Raw genomic sequence first — 27,714 nt, 5'->3', positions numbered from 1 at the left:
CGAAGAGTTCAGTAGAACCACGTTATTCCTAAAATAAGTTGTATCATCGCGGCTCTAATTCTCCGTCCTTCCATTAAAAGTCTTTAATCTTCAGTTTCTTAAATGAGTCACGTGGTACGACCAACTCGCGAGGCCGTTAACGTAGCTAAATTCGTCATCGACACAAACTTCCACGCGCGCTCCGAAGCCTCACAGCCCCGCGGAAGGATACACTATCCATCGACTTCAGCGGAGCATCCTCGCGCTGAGCCGCAGGTAAGTTCAGCGCCCCCGGTCCCCCCGGTCACACACACACGTCAGACTCAGCTCAGGCGAGAAACGTGTTCTTTTATTTCTCTGGTGGAAGAAAAAAAACCTGTCGCGTTAAATAGTGCCGCGTTTGTAAGGAAAAAGCGCTCCGGGGGGAGAAAATTGTCATGCTAACATACTTGTGGGGACCAACAGTCACTAACGGGGACAACGTGTCTGTCCGCACGAGTTTGAAGTTATTTTTGAGGCTCAAAATGTGGTTTTAGTGTCAGGGTTACAGTTAGCATCATGTCAATAAGATGTCCTCACTAAGATATGAAAACGAGTGTGTGTGTGTGTGCGCGCGCGCGCGTGGGCCGCTGTGACCTCTGACCCTTAGAGGAGCGGGAACATTAGCTGGTGTTTTTTAGAAGCTGGCTGCAGTTAACTGCTTACAGGCTGTGGTTTCCCTAACAAAGCTACAAGTTCACCGACTCACCGGCTGATGCGTTCCAGATTAAATGACCTGTGGGTGTTTAAAACCACAGTGAACAGCTACAAGTACAAAGGGTTTTTACCTGCTGCCTGTATCATGACATACCAGGTGAACAGGCCTCGCCTCAACATTAGACTGCTGTCAGCTATCCAGTGACTTCTGAGCCTCTGACAATGAGAGACGCCTCATGTCACAGTTTAAGTAAACGCCTTAAATAAAAGTTGTAACTTTGCACTTCAGTCACATGTTAACGTTTCATCTAAACGATGTACAAAACCCGTGTCTCGTCTTTTATTTCGCAGCTCACAGGTGGAGGTGACATACCTGGGGAGGAGAGGAAGGTTGGCAGAGGTCTGGACCACTGAGGGAACAGAAGCAGCAGGATGGCTTCACCCGAAAAGGTGCCTAGAAATAATTGCTGTAAATAAAAAAAGGAGCATTTTCTAAGTTAAGCACGGCAGCGTACGAAAAGAAACCACATGACGAAGCGCTGCTGCTTGCTGAGCCTGAGAGAAGCGAGACAAAATCTAGACTTGGAGTTTGAAGAATTAGTGGCTTCATGATTTGTATTTTCACATGAAATAAATAACAGAACAGCTTTTCTCAGTGGAGCGTGCTCTGGACCTGAGACTTGTTTGTAGGGCTGGACGATGGAGAGTTTGTAACATATACTGATTAGCAATGAATCAGGAGTATCACTCGACTTTTATCTGGGAAACTTTCTGTAATGTCTCTGATAACTGACTAATAACACACTAATTAAACAACATTGCACACTCAGTACTCTTACCAGGCAAAATAGCCAACACCATTTTCAGTGTGCCTGCAGGGAAAGAGTTTAAAACCAGGACAAATAAAGATTAGAACAAATTAAATAATAACACTAATGGCAGTTTAAGTCGTGTAACTCTAGCCTGTGAATCATTCAAGCATAAAATAAGGACGTAATACAGGGATGTTCCATAAACATCATTTGTTTTCATTTCTTTAGTCAAATCTATGAAAAATGCCAGAGAAACAGTTTGACAGCATACAATATAGTATTTTGCGCCAACAATGTGATTTCCAAACAGCAGTTAGCTGAAGGGTGTCATTTTGGACACGAGTGTTTCTGGGAATAATAAAACATAGATGACTTGTTTTGACAGCATTTCATTTGGATATTTACTGATCTTAAAGTATATATGATCAAACACAGCCGAGCATTTTAGATGTTTAGTAGAAACCTTTTACTCACCTTTCCTGTTTCTTCAGTTTTTGTTCTACTGCAGAATATTTTTAAGGTTATCTGCTATAAAAAGTCAGGAAAATCTCCTTCATGTTTTTTTGTTTTGTCCTCAGTTACTTTGACACACAGACATCTGCTGTGATGCTCACACCTCTGATGAAGTCTCACAGTGTCAGTACTGATAAATGATCAGAACTATAATACTTCTGACTGTCTGATTTTAAAATTGAACCGAATCGAATCGGGACCTTGTGAACCTGAATTGAATGGATTATAGAAATCAGTAACGATTCTCACCCAACAGAAGTGGATGTAGCTCTGGGTAAGGATGAAAAGATCACTTTTTCGTTAAGTTAAGGCCTGATCTGTCTGAAATTCATAGCCAGTGCTCTGACACGGAGCCATTAAGCTTTGAACGCTGAAAAAGCACTGCGTATCCAAAAACAAAATTATATGTCGTGATAAATGCACTGCCCAAGTGTCCCCTCTCCTCACTGCCTTTCAGCGGCAGGTAGCAGCAAAGATGATGATGATTAAGTTTAACATTGCCAAAGCACTTTAAGCTCGAGCACTTTTTCAGTAACTTATCTTTCTTGTAGATCTGTGCTCCAAATAAAGAACTTTGTGTTCACAAGATTGTTAGTTAATCATCATTACAAAAGATTGAAAAAGCATGCTGTGAAGTTTAAGGTTTGTTAGGCCGTGTTTTGAGTTTTGTTTGAAAAAGAATAGCTTCATATAAGAAGAAAATATATATCACATATGCAGGACACCTTAAACTAGTGTTTTTAATTAAGCAGCAAGGCAGAACAAAATCAGGGCTGTATCAAGACGCGAGGACTAAACCCCAATTCAACCAGAACTGAACACATTTGTTAACTTTAAGAGTAAAGAGAGAAACTCTGTATTTCTTAATTGTAAATGGCACCAAATTGTATTCAAAATTGAGCCACACTTATGGAGCTCCACAATCCTTTTCCTGGTGTTTTGGTTGACATCTCTTAATTTTCCCATGTCACAGAAACAGGCTCTGTGTTTTGCCTTATATGCATCCACAGCTGTGCCACCAATTTACTCACATGGACTCTACTAACCTATCAGAAGCTTCTTCAGCTCAGAATGGAGTCGTCTGCAGTTTTCTTATTAATTAACAATAAACTTAGTGTATATGTACTCCTAAATATGATGAAAGTGATAAAAAAATAGAAGCTCTGTCTCTCTTTATTCTGACATTAACTAATTCAAAAGATATTTCAATATTTATTTATCTAAAACAAAAGTTTACTCTAAATTGATGTTTAACAGTAAAAAAATGTTTTTATGTTTTTTTTTAATGTTTTTTCACTAAAGTTTATGTAAATATCTGGTTTCAACTGTGAATATACTGCTGTGTATTGAAATTCCTCTTGATTTGCATAGAAATATATTGAACAACATCCAAAGCATAATATATAAAATTTCTAAATTATTAACTAACAATCTTGTGCTTAAAGTGCTTTGTCAATATTGTAGAAAATGTTAAACTTAATCATCATCTCGGCTCCTCTGACGACCTGTTTGCTGCTGCATGCTGCTGAAAGGCAGTGGGGAGAGGGGACACTTGGGCATTTATCGCAGCATATAATGTGTTTCCTGGATACACTGTGCTTTTTCAGCATTCAAATATTGATGGCACCGTGTCAGAGTACTGGCTATGAATTTCAGACAGATCAGGCCTTAACTTAACAAAAAAGTTATCAATCGTTCTTTTCATCTTTTCTTATTACCCACAGCTACATCCACTTCTGTCAGGCCTAGGCTGCTCATAGGGCTGGGTATCATCACTGATTTCTATAATCCATTCGATTCCGGTTCTCAAAGTCCTGATTTGATTCAATTTAGCCTCAGACAGTCAGAAATATTATAATGAGACTTCATCAGAATTGTGAACATCACAGCAGATGCCTTTGTGTGAAAGTAACTGAGAATAAAACACAGAAAAACATGAAGGAGATTTTCCTGGTCTGGCTTTTTATAGCAGATAACCTTAAAAATATTCTGCAATTTTGCATAATTTTAAGAAGTTTAAATTTCTTCAGTATTGAACAGCAGAAATTAGGCTTTCTTGTCCGAGGTCATTGAAGTGAAAAAAGAAAAAGACAGCGCTGTAAACAACGGTAGACTGGTGGGTAATAAGCAAACAAATAATGCAGAAAACAGAGATTTGAGACTGGAAACTGTTCCTGAAGTACACACAGAGAGAGAGCTGTGCAGGAAGTGTGATTTTTATCGTGGCGGAAGCAAAACAGCAAAAGTCAGAGGGAATTCATGACGACATTGATCAAATGTGAAGCGCAGTTTGCTGCTTCTTTTGCTGCTGGCTCTGCAAATTTTGGTTGGAGAGAGGCAAAACCTGCAGCTCAGAATCAGCGCAAAAAAGACGTAAACACAGCGCGGACCGGACACATCAGGATCGCTAAGCTCCGACAGCGTGTCCGTCTACGGGCCGTCGGGTGAGAAAGCCAAGAAAGACAAAGCTGATTCTGATGCGTCCACTCTGTGTTTACGTCTTTGTGTGGAATCCGTTAATGAATTGATATCGCTTTATTCAAGCTACTCACCTCTCTCTTCCACCTGCACTTTCAACTGGACCATGGCCAATCAGAGAGGTCCCGCCCCTGACTATCTCTGATTCGTTTAGTCCATGATAGGGGCAAAATGTGTGTCTGTTGTTGACCACACGGAGAGTTGCAGAGATTTTTTTTTTTTTGTTACCCGAACAGTTGGTCGCACACTCCAAAAGACCCCGGGTTTCTGAAAAAACAACCCGGGCTTAAGCCCAGTAAGCCACCCCCCGCTCCGCCAATGGTGCTGGCGCACCAGTGCAACCATGGGAAAAAGTTAGTCTAGAGCCCTGCTGACTTCTGGAAGTGTCACCATGTTGCCAGTACCTGAGTTATAATTTGTTTTTGTTTTTCTGTTGAATTAGGACAAGACCGGCAAAGAAATGCGGAAAAAACACAGATGTCAGCAATGCCAGAAGGCTTTCCACAACCTGAAGCAACTAAAGAGTCATCAAAAAAGTCACACTGAAGAAAGACTGTACAGCTGTGATCAGTGTGAGAAAACATACAAAACAGTACGCACGCTAAATGTTCATAAGAAAACGCACAGTGGAGAAAAACCACATATGTGTCAGGAGTGCGGCAGTGAATTTATCTCATTGAGAAACTTATCGACTCACATTCAACGGTATCACACTGGAGAGAGACCGCACCATTGTCAGCAATGTGACAAAGGGTTTGTGACCCAAGGAGAATTAAAGCATCATCAGAGGGTTCACACAGGAGAAAAGCCCTACAGCTGCAGTGAGTGCGGGAAAAGTTTTTCATGGCTTTCGAGTCTTGTCTATCACCAGCGCATCCACACTGGGGTGAAACCGTTCAGCTGTGAGGAGTGTGGGAAGAGTTTCACTCGACTATATTATTTAAAGCGCCACAAGAACATCCACACAAAAGGAATGATTTTCTCCTGTGAGCAGTGCGGTAAAGATTTATCTTCATCATCTAACCTTAGAAGGCATGTTGTTATGCATACCGGAGAGAAATCACACAGATGTGACCAGTGTGGGAGAAGATTCACCTTGAGGCAAGACCTGAGACACCACACACGTATTCACACTGGAGAAAAACCATACAAGTGCAGACACTGCGACAAGACTTTTAGTTCACAGACTAAGCGCACAGTACATGAACGCATCCACACTGGAATGAGACCGTACAGCTGTGGGGAGTGTGGGAAGAGTTTCACTCAAATAGGTACTTTAAAGGTGCACAGGAACCGCCACACAAAAGAAATGCTTTTCTCCTGCGAGCAGTGCGGGAAGGTCTTCACTTCTCGCAGTGCATTAAATTATCATAAAAGGATCCACCGAAAGAAACAGCAATAATGTGAACTTTGCAGAAAAAGATTTGAAGGAATACAAAGTCACTGCTGTACTCTCACTGAAAATACAACCTGAAAGTGTAAAAACGCTGTAAACAAACCTTCATTATGCAGTTGTTATGTCAACATACTTCGTCTTTCCTGTTTGCTTGTTTTAAAAGATGTTTTTGTTGTTGGGTGCTTTATTTCATTAAAAAACGAATTAATTCTATAAATATCATTATACATCGATCTATAATTACTTAACTACAGCTTTCCAAAGTGCTGTCTTTTATATGTCATACATACGATTGTTAAAAATGGCAGGTTTGTTTGAACCAACAGATTTCTTTTAAATGAAGCAGTTTGTCTTTCTAAGAATATTTTATTTGTTTATTACTGTGAGTTTTGTTGTGACAGAAACATCATTTTCTTGAGGTTTTCATTATATGACACTTGCTATGTACTTTTCTTTGAAACATGGATGCGAGTTGTTTTAGGCACATCGTTCAGGCCTACATCATTATTGTGTTTCTGTTGCATCAATAGAACTTCGTTTTGAGGCAGCTAAAGTTGCAGATGTTGCAGACTTTGTAAAGTTACTTTGATGTTAACAAAGTTTTACACAAACTGATGTGTTTGTTTAAACTGTTTTTGGAGGTCCAAACATGGCCGACCGAAGTGTTCGTTGTTGATACAGTTACTGAAAATGATTTGATTTGTCATTAGGACTCAGAGAGGACCTAACTTCTGCTGTCAGTGACGTGAAAATACTGACTGCTGATGTTTGTCAGGGTTTTGTTAACTTACAGCAATGTTGATAATAATAATAATAATTTTAGGATCTTGCGTTTAAGTTTTTTCCTTATTGGCTGCTGTCCAGTCATTTCTAACATGCACTGTTACAATGCTGTTTGTTTCTTGCATAAATAAAAAGTATTTATTGATCAGTGAGTAGAAGGATGGGTGACCCCTCCCACTCACTTTCTTTGTATCCCATCTGTTCATCTGTTTTCAGTGAATCTCCTAAATATAAATAAACAAATACTATGTTCAGGAATGCTTGGACTCTTATTTCTTCTGAACAAACATTTCTGTAACTCAGTGTAAGGGCATCGTTTCTTGCTCATAGAATCGTCTAGAATTCAGATCTATGACATTGAGATAACTTATCATTAAAAGCATGAGGCCTTCTGATGTGATCTTGGAAAACCGCGACATCCTTTCCCCTCGTGTGTCCACACAACGTTCAGATGTGTAACCAAAGCATTTTATTCCAGTCTTTCTGTTAGATCAAATTTTACTGATATATGATATGGAATAACAGTTTTTTATATTGTAAAGGTAAAACACTGCGGGAAGGAAAAACTCCCTTTTAACAGGAAGAAATGTTTTGGCATAAGTAGAAAACTTCTGCTGAGATAGTATAAATATCAACACTTTACCGAGTTCTTTTGATTCCTCAGAGGCATCCAATAGAAGACAAAACACTGGTCAGTAGACCATTTAAGACTTTATTACTTCTAGAAGGGAGATGCGTCCTGCATGACACGCTGCCGCGGATCTGAAAATTGTGGTGTGCCCCTAACAGTTTTATTAGAGAAGCTCTCTCATTTTAGTCTAAACAACAGCATTCCAGTAAATTTCCACAGACAATGTTCCCTCTTATCTATATTTTCCCAGGCAAACATGAGCGAGAGTCTGCAGCTTTCTACTTCTCAAGGACACGTGGTCTCATGCCTTTATTTTTCAGGCTGTGTCCACTTAATACTACACTATATAACTTTATAACACTTTTAAATAAAAAGCATAGCATTATTGAGGCACAAAAATAATGACAACAATAGTCATAACCTCAAACCCAACCCCCAGCATCTTTTGTTTCTTGTGTTTTGTTTACATGTAAAGTAAATGTAGGAGCATGATGAGCCGTGCTTGCGGGTCCCGCAAAAATTTGCAAGCAGATTTGCGTCGCAAAAACGCGTTTGGCCCGCGAATAAAACCACGCGTGTCAGTTTTTGTGTTGCATTTTGTACCCCTCGAGTTTGAAAAATCTGAGCAGAGTGAAGCTGACCCCCCAGCCACTTGAAACGTAAAGGCAAATAGGCGGAGCGGTTAGTGCTACGTTTGTGCAGATTTGTGCAGGTAAAATGAGCGTTTGTGCTGCTACAGTTTCTGAGATATTAAACTTTATTTTATAGGTCATTCAAAGGTCACCATCCCCCCAGACTGCTCCAAAACCGGCCAAAATGGTCTACTTTTTTAGTGCTAAGTTTGTAAGTAAGTTTGCTAAGTTAAGTCCCTGTCCTCCTCTTCAGTTCGCCTCAACATACGCTCGTCATATTCTGTGACATGATTTACTCTGAGGTGTTTGACAAGGTTGGTGATGTTGCCACAACCATACATGCCAACCGTCCCGATTTTTCCGGGAGAATCCCGAATTTCAGTGCCCCTCCCGAAAATCTCCTGATTTCCCACCCGGACAACAAAGTTGAAAAACCATATCACAGAATTCAAAGCGCGGCCCAGCCAATTCCAGTTTCCAACAATGGCGGCAGCTGCTTAGTTTTAATATTACTCTTATTTCTCTTTCTGGGTCGCAAAAAAACCTTTAACATATTTTCAGGTGAGAATGTAGCTGTGGAAACTTCAAATATCTGAGCCGACACATCGTCTTCAAATCCCCGCGGTCTTTCACTACTCGAGTTAAACATGATATATGAGTCACTTTGATAACAATAAAATGTTCTTGTTTGGCTTTTTCAGTGTTTTATTTGTGCGTGAGTAAATCGGTTTGGCAGAGAATAAAATTATTAGATTAGATTAAATTTAACTTTATTAATCCCTCGGGAGGGTTCCTCCGGGGTTTTCACACAGCTGAATAAATGTCAAACAGAAAACTGACTAAAGAGAAGTGTGAGAAGGTCGAGAGTTTACGTCAGTGCCCGGTTATATTTTAGATAGCAAGGAGCAGACGGCAGAGTTTCACTCCACCGAGGGAGCTTGTGACGTACTACCCGGCTTTCTTTAGACCGCGAAGGGCGGGTCCTCAGGTGGAAGCAGCCTCTGAATTTGGACACCCCCGCTGTTTCCGGGCCGGCCAATAATAACGGTGACATTTAACGTATTTTATCCGATAAAGAAACACTGTAAAATGTATTTATCACCCCAAAACAGCCCTTTTGAATTGTCTCCCTAATTCTGAGGTCTCAAGGTTGGCAAGTGTGGCTACAACACCTGACTTTTTTGCCACATGTATCGCAAACCACGTCTCAGCTGTTTGTGGAGGTAAAATATGTCCGCACAGTTACGCTCAGCCATTGTTAGTGCTTTTTAAAATTTGTTGAAATGTATTTGATGTTTATTGTATTTTGTTTCTAGTAGTGATTTTAGAAGACAAGCCAGGTGTGCAGCAAACACAGCTGTCTGCTGGAGGTATGTTAACTTAATATATTTGACGTTTTAAAAAAAAGTATATTTATGCACTATAATCTAATTTATATTGTACTGCCTCCTGCAGGACAGGCTGCACATGTGAATTTGTCACTGTTTTTTTCCTCCTTCTCCTTTTTGTTGCGTTTTTCTCTCAAGTTGGTTTGAGACCATGGTCACCTTTTAAAACTGTTTTTTATGCCTGGTTTGTTTTTATTTCTACTGGGCTGGTGCAATATTAGTCGGGCAATGTGCAATCCCTGAGCTGGGCTCTTACCTTAGGGGAATTAGGTCTTTTTAGAGGTGCTCCGTGTGGATTTGCAGTGAATACGTTTTATTAAGAGTGATTTTAGTGCCACCGATTATTGCCTGAACTAAAACACTTAGTGCATGCGATAAGTGTTCTGTTGGGCTCGTATTTATTTGGGGTGGATTTATTTTCTTTTAAAGCAATGAGCATCTGGGACCGCCGAGGGAGAGCAAGCCCTCAGGTGATAGTTGCATTGCTGGCAGGTTGCACCAATAAGACTATCTTGTGGTCGTTAGTGACCTTTTCCATTTTAATGTTTTAGGCCTTTTGCAAACCCTTTGTGTTCTTTTAAAATAATAAATTTTAACATATCTGACTGATATTGACCCTCTTGTCCCGTTTATTCTGGGCTCGTTCCTGTAAGAGCTTTGGGCCTGAAAGTTTGCACAAGTAGTATAGAGGCCCTTAGCGGTTACTCGGTGGCTTTTACTCGCTACACATGAGAAAGGATCCTTGGGCAAGATACTGAATTCTGAGTTCCTCCGATGCATATATCAACCTCATGGCATGTTTAAAGAAGTTGGATATGTGTACAGTCGATCGATGCGTAGCGATCTGTTAGGAACAGATTCAGAACACCCAAAGCCAGCAGGCCACAGCCAGGCTGCACCATCAGCCAGCAGGCCACAGCCAGGCTCCACCAAAAACCTGCCATTATTATAAGATTTGTTAATAGGAAGCAGAAAAAAGAGCTACTGAAGCAAGGAAGAAAGTTGAAAGGAACGAATGTGTATGTTAATGAATACCTAATCAAGAAAAATGCAGACACTGGGGTATGATCCTGACTGTAATTTTTTTTTACCAAAATGTTAAAGGACAGTAATTATTATACAATGGAACAATTTAATAGGAACATAGAGCGGGGTAAGAATATAACCATGGTTCATTTCAATAGTAGAAGTCTATATGCAAACTTTCAATTTATTAAAGAATATATAGCACAGTTTAATCAACCATTTGGTGTGATAGCAATATCAGAGACTTGGATAAACACTGGAAAAGAAGATTTTGAGATAGAGGGATATGAATTCCTCCACTTAGATCGGACTAATTAAAAAGGAGGTGGGGTGGCACTCTATGTTGATGAAAATCTAAGGTTTGAAAAAATGAGAAGAATGACGAGGGTGGTAGATGGAGTGATGGAATGTATAACAGTGGAAATAAATATGAAAAAACAGAAAAATATGATTGTCAGTTGCATATATAGAACACCAGGGTCAAAGATTGAGACTTTTAAGGACATTATGGAGGACTTGTATACAAATCTGAATCAGAAAAGAATGCTTATTTGTGGAGACTTTAATATTGATTTATTGAACCCAAATCATAATAAGAGTATTGAAGAATTTATTGATTCAATGTATTGTATGGGATTATTTCCCCTGATAACAAGACCGGGGAGAATAACCACTCATGGCGCAACTCTATTAGATAATATTTTTACAAATGTAATGGAAGAAAATATAAAATATTGATAAATTATATAAGTGACCACTTACCAGTTTTTTGTAACTTATGACTGTTGCTATGAAGTTCATAGAAATGAATGTAAGACAATATATAAAACAATTAGAACAGAAAAGACAATGCAGTGTCTCAAAAATGAGTTAATAAAACAAGATTGGACTATTGTATATAAACACAAGGATGTCAATAAAGCCTATGAGGCATTCTTAAGCATATTCATGGCCTTATTAGAGGAAAACAGCCTACTCATTGAAGTCAACAGGAAAGATAAGTATGCAGGAAGACCATGGATGACGAAGGGACTGCAAAATGCCTGTAAAAAAAAGAACACCTTATATAGAGAATTCATTAAAAAGAGAACTACAGAGTCTGAAAAGAAATATAAAAAGTATAAAAATAAATTAACTAACATAATGAGAACTTGTAAAAAAGATTAATTCATCAAAAAGTTAGAAGATAATAAAGATAGCATGAAAGGGATATGGAAGGTATTAAATAGTATAATAAAAAAAGGACCAAGGACTAATGACTACCCTGGGTATTTTATGGAAGGGACAAATACTATTAGTAAAATGAACGAAGTAGTAGATGGATTCAATGAATTTTTTGTAAATATAGGGCCAAAACTGGCTGCAGAAATAAAGGTTGATATGATAGACAGCGAGACTGGAGGAAACATTGAAAGGAATGCAAGTTCAATGTTTTTAGGATCAGTGGAAGAGAAGGAGATACATGATATTGTCAGTGGACTTAAGAACAAAACGAGTACTGACTGTCATCATATTGATATGGTAATGGTAAAGAGAGTAATTGGTGTTATTGTAAAACCGCTACAATATATTTTTAATTTGTCTTTCCAGGAAGGGGTTTTTCCACAAAAAAAGAAAGTTGTAAAAATGATTCCCATTTATAAATCAGGTGAAAAGCATTGTTTTACAAATTATAGACCAGTGTCGGTACTCTCCCAGTTTTCTAAGATACTGGAAAAACTATTTCTAAAAAGATTTGACAGCTTTGTGGATAAACATGATTTGTTGGCAAATTGCCAGTATGGGTTTAGAAATAATAGATCAGCAGTTTTGGCATTGATGGATTTAATGGAAGAAATAACAGAATGTATGGATAACAAGATGTATGCACTTGGAGTCTTTCTAGATCTAAAAAAAGCATTGATACTGTTGACCACGAAATTCTAAAAATCAAACTGGAAAAATATGGGTTCAGGGGTGTGGTACTGGATTGGATAAACAGCTATGTGATGAATCGACAGCAATATGTACAAATAAATGACTTTAAATCTAAATTGATGGATATTGAATGTGGAGTACCTCAAGGATCAGTATTGGGTCCGAAAATGTTTATTATGTATATAAATGATATTTGTAAAGTATCGAAGATACTAAAGTTTGCAATTTTTGCAGATGATACCAATATACTTTGTTCAGGTGTGGAATTTCAACAGGTTTTGGAGGTGATCACACAGGAGTTAAAGATATTAAAGAAGCGGTTTGATAGAAACAAATTGTCCTTAAATTTAAATAAAACTAAATTTATGTTATTCGGAAACTATAAGAAAAACATCAACATTGAAATTTGTGTCGATAATATATATCTAGAAAGGGTTAATGCCATAAAATTTCTTGGTGTGATCACTGATCATAAGACCTGTTGGAAATCACACATCACTTATGCGAGGGGAAAGTTAGCACGGGGCATTGCTGTCTTGGGGAAAGTAAAACAATTTCTGGATAGGAAAACATTGTATATGTTACACTCAACAAAAATATAAACGCAACACCTTTGTTACTGCTCCCATTCCCCATGGGATGGACGTAGAGACCTAAAATTCATTCCAGATACACAATATAACCATCCCCCCCAAACAGTGGTCACAAATCAGTCCAAATGTGTGGTAGTGGGTACATCTGCTATATTGAGATAATCCATCCCACCTCACAGGTGTGCCACATCAGGATGCTGATCTGACATCATGAGTAGTGCACAGGTGTACCTCAGACTGCCCACAACAAAAGGCCACCCTGGAATGTGCAGTTTTGTCTCACAGCAAAATGCCACAGATGCCACAAGCAATGAGGGAGCGTGCAATTGGCATGCTGACAGCAGGAATGTCAACCAGATCTGTCGCCCGTGCATTGAATGTTCATTTCTCAACCATAAGCCGTCTCCACAGGCGTTTCAGAGAATATGGCAGCACATCCAACCGGCCTCACAACCGCAGACCTCGTGTAACCACACCAGCCAGAATCATGGTTCACATTGTTCAGGGCAGATGGCAGCTGAGAATGTCCCAGTTCTTGCATGGCCAGCATACTCACCGGACATGTCACCCATTGAGCATGTTCGGGATGTGCTTGACCGGCATATACGACAGCGTGTACCAGTTCCCACGAATATCCAACAACCTCGCACAGCCATTGAAGTGGAGTGGACCAACATTCCACAGGCCACAATTGACAATCTGATAGACTCCATGCGACGATGTGTTGCACTGCATGAAGCAAATGGTGGTCACACCAGATACTGACCGGTTCTGGGTCCCCAGACCCCCAATAGCGCAAAAAACTGCACATTCCAGGGTGGCCTTTTGTTGTGGGCAGTCTGAGGTACACCTGTGCACTACTCATGATGTCAGATCAGCATCCTGATGTGGCACACCTGTGAGGTGGGATGGATTATCTCAATATGGCAGATGTGCCCACTACCACACATTTGGACTGATTTGTGACCACTGTTTGGGAGGGATGGTTATATTGTGTATCTGGAATGAATTTTAGGTCTCTACGTCCATCCCATGGGGAATGGGAGCAGTAACAAAGGTGTTGCGTTTATATTTTTGTTGAGTGTATATTGTGCTTTGCTATTACCATACATGAGTTATTGTGTAGCGGTTTGGGGAAATACATATAAAAGTAATATTCAGACTATAATCATAATGCAGAAAAGGGCCATTAGACTAATAAATCAGGAGGGGTATAGGGCTCACACAAACTCACTCTTTATTAGGACGCAAGCTATAAAATTCCAGGATTTGGTGAAGTTTAAAACAGTGCAAATAATATATAAGGCAAGGAAAGGGATGCTCCCAATCAAAATAAGTAAATGGTTCTTAGAAAGAGAAGGGAGGTATAATTTTAGAGGGAAGTGGAATTTAAAATTACAAAGAGTAAGAACAACATTGAAAAGGATGTCTATTTCAATAGCGGGAGTTAAATTCTGGAATGAGTTAAAAGAAGAAATAAAGGTCAGTAGTGATATAAACCAGTTTAAAATAAAACTCAAAAAAGAAATTTTAAATAAGTATAAGAATGAAGAAAATGCAATTAACCCAAGACAGCAGTCAAACCAGGGGCGATTTTAGCCCATTTTTGGGGGTGCTTCAGCACCCCCAAAATGAATCAAAGCACCCCCAAAGATTTCTTACTTTGTTGACAATATTTGCTGTTTGTGTGACACACTACTAAAAATATAAAAGCATACAGTACTTGGTTGAGACGTAACACTTTAACAACAAAAGTATAGATAACCTCCCCCCTCCCAAAGTGGTTTGCTCCAGCTCGCCTCTCCCCTGCTCTGGCTCCAGCTCTTGCTGCCAGAGCGATGGTGGCTGAGACGCAGCGGAGCGGAGGTGTAAGTGTCTGGCTTAAAACAGGACATATTGGCTGCATTTAACCTTCAGTTACTCTTCATATAGTTGGTAGGAGTCAGACCATGTTTCTTTTTAGCTGAAATACATTACACCAGGTAACCTGCAGTGTTGAAAACGTGTTTTCCCACGATGTTTGCTACCCTACAATCCGTCCTGCTCTGTAATAAAATCAGCGACATTTGACCGTCCTGTTGCTCCCATTGAAATGTATACAGCCTATTTAAAATCTAGAACTTTAGATTGTCCGTAGCCTGCTGTTGTTACCACTGTCCTGTTAGAAATGGATACTAACTGACTGAATGCCCATTAACCTTATAACTCCTGGTGTGTGTGTGTGTGTGTGTGTGTGTGTGTGTGTGTGTGTGTGTGTGTGTGTGTGTGTGTGTGTGTGTGTGTGTGTACAGAGACACAGCCAGGTTCATAATGGATATGAGGAAGTTTTTTCAAAAAAAGGAGCCACATTCAGGTAAAAGTGTAAAATCAAATGATCCGTGAATCAGGAATAATGTTGGATCAGTGTTTCAATATTTATATCTTTTATTAGATGTTCGTGTGGTTTGGTTATTTGCCTTTTGGTTGAAAGTAGACTGAGAGAGGACTTTTTGTTAGTGATCTTAATAGAATTTTTTTTATATTAATTTAATTTATCACCTAATTGAATCTACTTGTGTATGATTGTCAGGCCAAAGAGGGAGAGAGGAAAGAGGGAACATGAGGAGAAAGTACAAGGTCAGGAAGAACCAGGTAAGCAAACAGACAGGGAGCAGTGACAGGCACAACAGAAACTGTTAAACTGACAAAGAGAAAAAACCTGATTTTAACTCACAATCTGGAAGTTGTGTCCTCCCTATATTAAAGCTGCTATACAGAATCTGCTAAACAAACTGGGTTGAAACATTTTGACCCTCTTTAACAACATTCCAACATAACATTATCATTGATTGGGGAGATTAAAATCAATGATATATTTTTATGTGGTTCAGCCACAACTCTACTAAAACCTCAGCCAGTAATAGGTAGGCCAGCTTTTGGACCGTCCAGTTGTCTGTACGACTGCCGCAGTACGTGCATCACATTTGCACACTATCAGAAAGTGCCAAACAGCCCTGGTGCAGTGAGGAGCTGTAAAGAGAAGCAGAGTGCTCTGTTTATATTCTAAAAATGTTTTAAGCTTGTTTCAAAGATTCTGTACTGCAGCTTTAAATGTTTTCCAAAAGCACACACACACTTATCAGTGTTTCTCAAACCTTTTACAGTGTGCACCACCTGATAAAATGTCAAGCTCTCCTAAGCACCACTATGAAAGCATGAAACTCATAAATCTTACAACACAAAATTAGTATCTGCAGTAAAGACTTTTTCACACATGGTATATATTCTACCACAGGCAAAGTTGCCTCCATTTTTATAGTTTTTATTAATATTTTGTAATAATTTATTTGTAATAATTTATTCTGTTTCAGGAGTGTTTTTTATGTGTCTGTATTATACATTATACACATTAAAAGTGAATCTCTGTCCAAAAAATGCACTCAGTTTACTTTTTACTCACTATGAGCGTCATTCATTATTCTCCCCCAGTAATTCAGGTTAGGAAATGTTTTTTTGGGGGGGCGGGGGGGGCTGGGAGGAGATGTTGGCTGTCCGATTGGCCTCCCTGCTGCTGTGGAGCCTGGGACGGTCTGCTTGCCTCCACTCTGGGGGGAAGGGTAACATCTCTTGGGTCTGGGTTCTGTTTCCCCCTCTGGGGGTGAGGGTACCTGGACCCGGGGTATAGAGTATGTTTGGGGAGTGTGATTGTGTGTACATGTCCATTTATGTCAGTCCTTACGTTGGGCGAGTGCTGAGTGTTTGTATATGTGTGCACGAGGGTGGGAACGCATGTTTGTGTCTGTGTGTGCCTGTTTGTCTGTGTCTATATGTCAGGTCAGGTCTTAGACTCCACCTCTCTGGGAACTCCCAGGTCCTCCAAGGCCTATCTCCCCTCACCACACTCCCTGTCGGTGACTGATGCCCTCAGGGGTCGGTGCATTAGTGGTTCTTGGTGTCCGGGGCTGGGCGCTCAGGTATGTACCGGCTCACTCCCAGTGGCTGCCTGGCGGGGCCTGGCGCCTGTTGCTCGGTCAGGCCTCCTCCGGGGTGCGGGGGGCCCTCGGGCCTCCGGCCTCTGGGCCTGCAGCTCAGTTCACTCTGGCACAGCTGGCTGCTGGCAGAGCCGGCGGGCACGCCGGTGCAGCCCCCTCTAGCTACTGCTCGGTGGCTACTGGGTGACGCCTCGTCTGGGGATCCTCAGCCCTTCCCATGAGGGTGGCACGGATGCCCCTCCGGTGGTCCTCCTTGGGCTCTCGTGCTCTGGGGCCTCTGGATGTCTGGGGCTTGGATCTCCTCCATGCCTGCTTCATGCCCTGGGGGACGGGGCTGTGGCTCTCTACATCCTCTTGCAGACCATTACATGTGGAAACCATTTGAATACAAGCGCGCTGATCCACACAGGTGTGCACACGGATGTTCACTGTTCATAGACTTAAATTACACCTTTCTTGGCTGCTACTTCAAAGCACATTGTGCGCTGTCTGTCCTGCCTGCTGCACAACAACATTGAATTTTTAGTATTTACTGCTGTTTACACTTAGCTAGATTAATGTGATGGTGTTGTGTTTAGTATGTTGCTTTGTTTTTTTTTTGTGCTTGTTTTCTATTCTTCTCTCAACAGGTGATCCAGGAGATTTTTTATTTTTTTTCCCCTTTCTCACTGTCCCTCTCCCCTTCTGTTTTTCTTTTCCTTCCTCTTTCTTTCTCCCTTTCCTGTCCCTCACTCATGTCTGTCCCATCTGTAACATCTGAAAATAAAATATAATAAATAATAAAAACAAAGGTCGATCAAATGGACCAATACGGCAATGCCACGATGATCCATTTGGCAAAGTAAATCCACTGGGTATCCTTGTTGGTCTTCAGACAACAATTCTGACGGCTAAAGAACCAAATGGGACAGGCAGAAAAAAAAAGGAAATGTTTTTTTTTAATTCCAATCCTTTCTTCTTTAGCAGCATTTAAATAACCTTTATCAGATTTGATGGTTTTGTTACAGACTTTTCAAGAAACTGTTTTGCTTTTCTTTCACAAATGTGTGGATTAAATTGTTAAAATGTACAAAACAGTGATGTCGTGTTTTGTGACGAGGACCCAGGCACAGAGAGATTGATGAATTTAAGAATCTTATGATTTAATAAAGAAATTTGCAGACTTGCACAGAGATGGTAAAATTGATGACTGATAAAGGAGATGAAGACAGCAGACGATGAGGACAGGGAGGATGCAGGATGAGTAAAGTGTATCTTAGCTGGCTGGGCAGCTCTCTGGGTGCTTAGCACCCCCAAAGCTCTGATCCTAGAATCGCCCCTGAGTCAAACTGATGTTTATTTTCTTCTGCAAATTAGCAAATCTAAATATAGTTTTAGTTGAACATGAGAAAATATTTTTTTGCGATGTTATGTTCTAAGTTGAAGGCGTGGTATACGTTTTTGTGGTTCAAATTTAGATGATGAGGACGTAAACCTGAGGGGGCTAAATAAGTATATACTTCTGCCTACTCCTTTTCAAACAACTGCATGGAATGATTTTATGAAACGTTGGTGAATGTATATGTTTGAAATAAAAAAAAAGCACTGAACTGAACTAATTCTCCGTCCTTCCATAAAAAGGTTTACTTCAGTTTTTTAAATGAGTCACGTGGTACGACCAACTCGCGAGGCCTCGATACATCATCAACACAAACTTCCACTCGCAGTCCGAAGCCTCGCCACGCCGCGGAAGGATACACCGCACATCGACTTCACCGGTGTTCTGAGAAACAGGAGCAGCCTCGCATCCTCGTGCTGAGCCGGAGGTAGGTAGCACGCACACGCCCCCATTCCTCGTGTAACGGGCACGCACGCACGGCACAGTGGACACAAACTGAGCTCAGACGGGAAACGTGTTTTTTTTGTTTGTTTTTTTTAATTTCCCTGGTGGAAGAAAAAAAAAAACTCGCGTTAAATAGTGCCACGTTTGTAAGGAAACAACGCTCCGGGGGAACAGAAAATTGTGATGCTAACATACTTGTGGGGACCAGTCAGTAACGGGGACAACGTGTCTGTCCGCACGAGTTAGAAGCTACTTTTGAGGCTCAAAATGTGGTTTTAGTGTCAGGGTTACAGTTAGCATTATGTCAACGAGATGGCCTCACTAAGATATGAAAACGAGTGCGCGCGCGTGGGTTGCTGTGACCTCTGACCCTTAAAGGAGCGGTGTTTTCCTGCTGACCGTACAGGCTGTAACTCTGACCTCTGTAAACTCAAACTAGGATCACAGAGATGTGTCTGAGTCTGTCGTCTGTGTCAGGTCTCCACACAGCGCGCACTCTTTGACAGTTTGACGGTTAGCCCTTAGCTCAGTGCAAGACAAGCAGCTTCTCCACACCAGTTTGAACCGGTCAGATAGACGCACACTGTGCTATAAACTGAGCTGCTAAGAGAGGTCATCCTCTTTTTAGAAGCTGGCTGCAGTTAACTGCTTGCAGGCTGTGGTTTCCCTAACAAAACTACAAGTTCACTGAGTCATCGGCTGATTCGTTTCAGAATAAACGACCTATGGGTGTGAAAATGTTTGAGTGTTTAAAATCACAGTGAACAGCTACAAGTACAACACTTTAAATCAACTCCAGAGTTTTTTTTTACCTGCTTCCTGTATTCCTACAGTTCTTAGACAGTCACACCATTTTTGTACACAGTGAAGTTTATATAAAACATTAACATGTGACTGAAGTGCAAAGTTTCAACTGTTATTTAGGGCGTTTAACTAAACTGTGACATGAGGCGTCTCTTATTGTCAGAGGCTCAGAAGTCACTGGATAACTGACATAAATAATCCAGCATCTAAATCTTATTTCACAGCTCACAGGTGGAGGTGACGTATCTGAGGAGGGAGGAGAGGAAGGTTGGCAGAGGTCTGGACCACTGAGGGAACAGAAGCAGCAGGATGGCTTCACCCGAAAAGGTGCCTAGAAATAATTGCTGTAAATAAAAAAAGGAGCATTTTCTAAGTTAAGCACGGCAGCGTACGAAAAGAAACCACATGACGAAGCGCTGCTGCTTGCTGAGCCTGAGAGAAGCGAGACAAAATCTAGACTTGGAGTTTGAAGAATTAGTGGCTTCATGATTTGTATTTTCACATGAAATAAATAACAGAACAGCTTTTCTCAGTGGAGCGTGCTCTGGACCTGAGACTTGTTTGTAGGGCTGGACGATGGAGAGTTTGTAACATATACTGATTAGCAATGAATCAGGAGTATCACTCGACTTTTATCTGGGAAACTTTCTGTAATGTCTCTGATAACTGACTAATAACACACTAATTAAACAACATTGCACACTCAGTACTCTTACCAGGCAAAATAGCCAACACCATTTTCAGTGTGCCTGCAGGGAAAGAGTTTAAAACCAGGACAAATAAAGATTAGAACAAATTAAATAATAACACTAATGGCAGTTTAAGTCGTGTAACTCTAGCCTGTGAATCATTCAAGCATAAAATAAGGAGGTAATACAGGGATGTTCCATAAACATCATTTGTTTTCATTTCTTTAGTCAAATCTATGAAAAATGCCAGAGAAACAGTTTGACAGCATACAATATATTTTGCGCCAACAATGTGATTTCCAAACAGCAGTTACCTGAAGGGTGTCATTTTGGACACGAGTGTTTCTGGGAATAATAAAACATAGATGACTTGTTTTGACAGCATTTCATTTGGATATTTACTGATCTTAAAGTATATATGATCAAACACAGCCGAGCATTTTAGATGTTTAGTAGAAACCTTTTACTCACCTTTCCTGTTTCTTCAGTTTTTGTTCTACTGCAGAATATTTTTAAGGTTATCTGCTATAAAAAGTCAGGAAAATCTCCTTCATGTTTTTTTGTTTTGTCCTCAGTTACTTTGACACACAGACATCTGCTGTGATGCTCACACCTCTGATGAAGTCTCACACTGTCAGTACTGATAAATGATAGAATAGAATAGAATAGAATAGAATTCAACTTTATTGTCATTGCACATGCACAGGTACAGGGCAACGAAATGCAGTTTGCATCCATCCAGAAGTGCTTTAGTGATATAGATATATTACAATATATATTAGCAATAATATAGATATGTAAGTATATTACAGAAATGGGTCTATTATGGTATGTTATAATGTACACGGTATGAAGTATGTTGTGAATATTCTATAACTAAGTATGTAAAGGCTGTAGTGAGTACAAGCTATGTACAGGATATGAACAGGATATAAATATGAAAAACTATACAGAATATGAAATAAATAACTTTACAGAATCTGGGATATACAGCTATACAGAAATGGAAACTATGTAAGTTGTAAACAGTTGTAGGATTAAAGATTATTGAATGTACAGAATGATTATTTACACAGAGCTATACAGTAGTGCAGTTAAGATAAGTGAGGGTGTAGATAGTTTCTACAGAGGCTATATAAAGTGCTAGTGGTTGTGAGTGGTGGTTCAGTCCATGAGTTTAACGTGGGTCAGATGTCAGGAGGCAGAGTTCAGGAGTCTGACAGCTGTGGGGAAGAAGCTGTTCCGGTACCTGGTGGTCTTAGTCCGGAGGCTCCTGTAGCGCCTCCCAGAGGGCAGGAGGGTGAAGAGTCCATGTGATGGGTGACTGGGGTCTCTGATGATTTTCCCAGCCCTTTTCAGACACCGCTTCCTGTAGATGTCTTTTATGGCAGGAAGTGGTGCTCCGGCGATGCGCTGGGCAGTTTTCACGACCCTCTGCAACGCCTTCCGGTCCGAGGCAGAGCAGTTCCCGTACCAGACTGTTATACAGTTGGTCAGGATGCTCTCGATGGTGCAGCGATAGAAGTTCACCAGGATGTCTGAGGACAGGTGGTTCTTCCTCAGAGTCCTCAAGAAGAAGAGGCGCTGGTGAGCCTTCTTGACCAGCTTGGAGCAGTTGGTCGTCCAGGTGAGATCCTCGGAGATGTGGACTCCCAGGAACTTGAAGCTGCTCACACGCTCCACAGCCGTCCCCTTAATGTGGATGGGTGGATGTGGGTCAGCATTCCTCCTGTAGTCCACGATGAGCTCCTTGGTCTTCTCGGTGTTAAGCAGCAGGTTGTTTGTGTCGCACCACTCAGCCAGACGATCCACCTCCTCCCTGTAGGCGGCCTCATCGTTGTCACTGATGAGGCCAATCACCGTGGTGTCATCTGCAAACTTAATGATGGTGTTGGAACCATCAGCCGGTCTGCAGTCGTGGGTGAAGAGGGAGTAGAGGAAAGGGCTCATCACACAGCCTTGTGGTACACCGGTGTTCATTGTGATGGTAGATGAGCAGTGGTTATCCAGCCGGACATGTTGGGGGCGGTTGGTCAGGAAGTCCAGTAACCATTTGCAGATGAGGGAGCTGATGCCCAGGTCTGTCAGTTTCCTGATGAGTTGTGAGGGGTGGATTGTGTTGAATGCTGAACTGAAGTCTATAAACAGCATTCTGGCGTAGGTGTTGTTGTTGTCCAGGTGTGAGAGGACAGAGTGCAGTGCGATGGAGACTGCATCCTCTGTGCTCCTGTTCTGGCGGTATGCGAATTGGTGGGGGTCCAGGGTGGGGGGGAGACAGGATTTGAAGTGTGCTAGATCAGAACTATAATACTTCTGACTGTCTGATTTTAAAATTGAACCGAATCGCATCGGGACCTTGTGAACCTGAATTGAATGGATTATAGAAATCAGTAACGATTCTCACCCAACAGAAGTGGATGTAGCTCTGGGTAAGGATGAAAAGATCACTTTTTCGTTAAGTTAAGGCCTGATCTGTCTGAAATTCATAGCCAGTGCTCTGACACGGAGCCATTAAGCTTTGAACGCTGAAAAAGCACTGCGTATCCAAAAACAAAATTATATGTCGTGATAAATGCACTGCCCAAGTGTCCCCTCTCCTCACTGCCTTTCAGCGGCAGGTAGCAGCAAAGATGATGATGATTAAGTTTAACATTGCCAAAGCACTTTAAGCTCGAGCACTTTTTCAGTAACTTATCTTTCTTGTAGATCTGTGCTCCAAATAAAGAACTTTGTGTTCACAAGATTGTTAGTTAATCATCATTACAAAAGATTGAAAAAGCATGCTGTGAAGTTTAAGGTTTGTTAGGCCGTGTTTTGAGTTTTGTTTGAAAAAGAATAGCTTCATATAAGAAGAAAATATATATCACATATGCAGGACACCTTAAACTAGTGTTTTTAATTAAGCAGCAAGGCAGAACAAAATCAGGGCTGCATCAAGACGCGAGGACTAAACCCCAATTCAACCAGAACTGAACATATTTGTTAACTTTAAGAGTAAAGACAGAAACTATCTGTATTTCTTAATTGCAAATGGCACCAAATTGTATTCAAAATTGAGCCACACTTATGGAGCTCCACAATCCTTTACCTGGTGTTTTGGTTGACATCTCTTGATGTTCCCATGTCAAAGAAACAGGCTCTGTGTTTTGCCTTATATGCATCCACAGCTGTGCCACCAATTTACTCACATGGACTCTACTAACCAATCAGAAGCTTCTTCAGCTCAGAATGGAGTCGTCTGGAGTTTTCTTATTAATTAACAATAAACTTAGTGTATATGTACTCCTAAATATGATGAAAGTGATTAAAATAGAAGCTCTGTCTCTCTTTATTCTGACATTTAACTAATTCAAAAGATATTTCAATATTTATTTATCTAAAACAAAAGTTTACTCTAAATTGATGTTTAACAGTAAAAAAATGTTTTTATGTTTTTTTTTTAATGTTTTTTCACTAAAGTTTATGTAAATATCTGGTTTCAACTGTGAATATACTGCTGTGTATTGAAATTCCTCTTGATTTGCATAGAAATATATTGAACAACATCCAAAGCATAATATATAAAATTTCTAAATGATTAACTAACAAACTTGTGCTTAAAGTGCTTTGTCAATATTGTAGAAAATGTTAAACTTAATCATCATCTCGGCTCCTCTGACGACCTGTTTGCTGCTGCATGCTGCTGAAAGGCAGTGGGGAGAGGGGACACTTGGGCATTTATCGCAGCATATAATGTGTTTCCTGGATACACTGTGCTTTTTCAGCATTCAAATATTGATGGCACCGTGTCAGAGTACTGGCTATGAATTTCAGACAGATCAGGCCTTAACTTAACAAAAAAGTTATCAATCGTTCTTTTCATCTTTTCTTATTACCCACAGCTACATCCACTTCTCTCGGGCCTAGGCTGCTCACTAGGGCTGGGTATCATCACTGATTTCTATAATCCATTCAATTCTGGTTTTCAAAGTCCTGATTTGATTCAATTTAGCCTCAGACAGTCAGAAATATTATAATTCTGATCACTTATCAGTACTGATACACATGAGACTTCATCAGAATTGTGAAAATCACAGCAGATGCCTTTGTGTGAAAGTAACTGAGAATAAAACACAGAAAAACATGAAGGAGATTTTCCTGGTCTGGCTTTTTATAGCAGATAACCTTAAAAATATTCTGCAATTTTGCATAATTTTAAGAAGTTTAAATTTCTTCAGTGTTGAACAGCAGAAATTAGGCTTTCTTGTCCGAGGTCATTGAAGTGAAAAAAGAAAAAGACAGCGCTGTAAACAACGGTAGACTGGTGGGTAATAAGCAAACAAATAATGCAGAAAACAGAGATTTGAGACTGGAAACTGTTCCTGAAGTACACACAGAGAGAGAGCTGTGCAGGAAGTGTGATTTTTATCGTGGTGGAAGCAAAACAGCAAAAGTCAGAGGGAATTCATGACGACATTGATCAAATGTGAAGCGCAGTTTGCTGCTTCTTTTGCTGCTGGCTCTGCAAATTTTGGTTGGAGAGAGACAAAACCTGCAGCTCAGAATCAGCGCAAAAAAGACGTAAACACAGCGCGGACCGGACACATCAGGATCGCTAAGCGTGTCCGTCTACGGGCCGTCGGGTGAGAAAGCCAAGAAAGACAAAGCTGATTCTGATGCGTCCACTCTGTGTTTACGTCTTTGTGTGGAATCCGTTAATGAATTGATATCGCTTTATTCAAGCTACTCACCTCTCTCTTCCACCTGCACTTTCAACTGGACCATGGCCAATCAGAGAGGTCCCGCCCCTGACTATCTCTGATTCGTTTAGTCCATGATAGGGGCAAAATGTGTGTCTGTTGTTGACCACACGGAGAGTTGCAGAGATTTTTTTTTTTTTGTTACCCGAACAGTTGGTCGCACACTCCAAAAGACCCCGGGTTTCTGAAAAAACAACCCGGGCTTAAGCCCAGTAAGCCACCCCCCGCTCCGCCAATGGTGCTGGCGCACCAGTGCAACCATGGGAAAAAGTTATTCTAGAGCCCTGCTGACTTCTGGAAGTGTCACCATGTTGCCAGTACCTGAGTTATAATCTGTTTTTGTTTTTCTGTTGAATTAGGACAAGACCGGCAAAGAAATGCATAAAAAACACAGATGTCAGCAATGCCAGAAGGCTTTCCACAACCTGAAGCAACTAAAGAGTCATCAAAAAAGTCACACTGAAGAAAGACTGTACAGCTGTGATCAGTGTGAGAAAACATACAAAACAGTACGCACGCTAAATGTTCATAAGAAAACGCACAGTGGAGAAAAACCACATATGTGTCAGGAGTGCGGCAGTGAATTTATCTCATTGAGAAACTTATCGACTCACATTCAACGGTATCACACTGGAGAGAGACCGCACCATTGTCAGCAATGTGACAAAGGGTTTGTGACCCAAGGAGAATTAAAGAATCATCAGAGGGTTCACACAGGAGAAAAGCCCTACAGCTGCAGTGAGTGCGGGAAAAGTTTTTCATGGCTTTCGGGTCTTGTCTATCACCAGCGCATCCACACTGGGGTGAAACCGTTCAGCTGTGAGGAGTGTGGGAAGAGTTTCACTCGACTATATTATTTAAAGCGCCACAAGAACATCCACACAAAAGAAATGATTTTCTCCTGTGAGCAGTGCGGTAAAGATTTCTCTTCATCATCTAACCTTAGAAGGCATGTTGTTATGCATACCGGAGAGAAATCACACAGATGTGACCAGTGTGGGAGAAGATTCACCTTGAGGCAAGACCTGAGACACCACACACGTATTCACACTGGAGAAAAACCATACAAGTGCAGACACTGCGACAAGACTTTTAGTTCACAGACTAAGCGCACAGTACATGAACGCATCCACACTGGAACGAGACCGTACAGCTGTGGGGAGTGTGGGAAGAGTTTCACTCAAATAGGTACTTTAAAGGTGCACAGGAACCGCCACACAAAAGACATGCTTTTCTCCTGCGAGCAGTGCAGGAAGGTCTTCACTTCTCGCAGTGCATTAAATTATCATAAAAGGATCCACTGACAGAAACAGCAATAATGTGAACTTTGCAGAAAAAGATTTGAAGGAATACAAAGTCACTGCTGTACTCTCACTGAAAATACAACCTGAAAGTGTAAAAACGCTGTAAACAAACCTTCATTATGCAGTTGTTATGTCAACATACTTCGTCTTTCCTGTTTGCTTGTTTTAAAAGATGTTTTTGTTGTTGGGTGCTTTATTTCATTAAAAAACGAATTAATTCTATAAATATCATTATACATCGATCTATAATTACTTAACTACAGCTTTCCAAAGTGCTGTCTTTTATATGTCATACATACGATTGTTAAAAATGGCAGGTTTGTTTGAACCAACAGATTTCTTTTAAATGAAGCAGTTTGTCTTTCTAAGAATATTTTATTTGTTTATTACTGTGAGTTTTGTTGTGACAGAAACATCATTTTCTTGAGGTTTTCATTATATGACACTTGCTATGTACTTTTCTTTGAAACATGGATGCGAGTTGTTTTAGGCACATCGTTCAGGCCTACATCATTATTGTGTTTCTGTTGCATCAATAGAACTTCGTTTTGAGGCAGCTAAAGTTGCAGATGTTGCAGACTTTGTAAAGTTACTTTGATGTTAACAAAGTTTTACACAAACTGATGTGTTTGTTTAAACTGTTTTTGGAGGTCCAAACATGGCCGACCGAAGTGTTCGTTGTTGATACAGTTGCTGAAAATGATTGATTTGTCATTAGGACTCAGAGAGGACCTAACTTCTGCTGTCAGTGACGTGAAAATACTGACTGCTGATGTTTGTCAGGGTTTGTTAACTTATAGCAATGTTGATAATAATAATAATAATTTTAGGATCTTGCGTTTAAGTTTTTTCCTTATTGGCTGCTGTCCAGTCATTTCTAACATGCACTGTTACAATGCTGTTTGTTTCTTGCATAAATAAAAAGTATTTATTGATCAGTGAGTAGAAGGATGGGTGACCCCTCCCACTCACTTTGTTTGTATCCCATCTGTTCATCTGTTTTCAGTGAATCTCCTAAATATAAATAAACAAATACTATGTTCAGGAATGCTTGGACTCTTATTTCTTCTGAACAAACATTTCTGTAACTCGGTGTAAGGGCATCGTTTCTTGCTCATAGAATCGTCTAGAATTCAGATCTATGACATTGAGATAACTTATCATTAAAAGCATGAGGCCTTCTGATGTGATCTTGGAAAACCGCGACATCCTTTCCCCTCGTGTGTCCACACAACGTTCAGATGTGTGACCAAAGCATTTTATTCCAGTCTTTCTGTTAAATCAAATTTTACTGATATATGATATGGAATAACAGTTTTTTATATTGTAAAGGTAAAACACTGCGGGAAGGAAAAACTCCCTTTTAACAGGAAGAAATGTTTTGGCATAAGTAGAAAACTTCTGCTGAGATAGTATAAATATCAACACTTTACCGAGTTCTTTTGATTCCTCAGAGGCATCCAATAGAAGACAAAACACTGGTCAGTAGACCATTTAAGACTTTATTACTTCTAGAAGGGAGATGCGTCCTGCATGACACG

At 40.5% G+C, this 27,714-nt stretch overlaps 2 protein-coding genes across 3 annotated transcripts; both read left to right on the top strand.

Annotated features, from left to right (window-relative positions):
• The first annotated feature begins 101 nt into the window (after positions 1-101).
• Positions 102-6,579, top strand: LOC113019716 (zinc finger protein 239-like). 2 transcript variants are annotated; one of them, XM_026163536.1, is made up of 3 exons: positions 102-255; positions 1,027-1,125; positions 4,921-6,579. In XM_026163536.1, exons 2-3 carry the CDS (start codon positions 1,108-1,110, stop codon positions 5,878-5,880), a joined length of 978 nt encoding a protein of 325 aa, XP_026019321.1. In that variant the 5' UTR covers positions 102-255; positions 1,027-1,107; the 3' UTR covers positions 5,881-6,579. The 2 variants fall into 2 exon arrangements, with proteins under 2 accessions (XP_026019321.1, XP_026019322.1); XM_026163537.1 differs by lacking the exon at positions 102-255 and adding an exon at positions 627-925.
• An 11,818-nt stretch (positions 6,580-18,397) lies between these two features.
• LOC113019721 (zinc finger protein 239-like) lies at positions 18,398-26,869 on the top strand. The gene is made up of 3 exons (XM_026163543.1): positions 18,398-18,620; positions 19,666-19,768; positions 25,229-26,869. Exons 2-3 carry the CDS (start codon positions 19,751-19,753, stop codon positions 26,171-26,173), a joined length of 963 nt encoding a protein of 320 aa, XP_026019328.1. The 5' UTR covers positions 18,398-18,620; positions 19,666-19,750; the 3' UTR covers positions 26,174-26,869.
• Positions 26,870-27,714: the final 845 nt, after the last annotated feature.

The sequence above is a fragment of the Astatotilapia calliptera genome, chromosome 3, assembly GCF_900246225.1.
Source record: "Astatotilapia calliptera chromosome 3, fAstCal1.2, whole genome shotgun sequence".
NCBI lineage: Eukaryota > Metazoa > Chordata > Actinopteri > Cichliformes > Cichlidae > Astatotilapia > Astatotilapia calliptera.
This window is presented reverse-complemented; position numbering and strand designations above follow the sequence as displayed.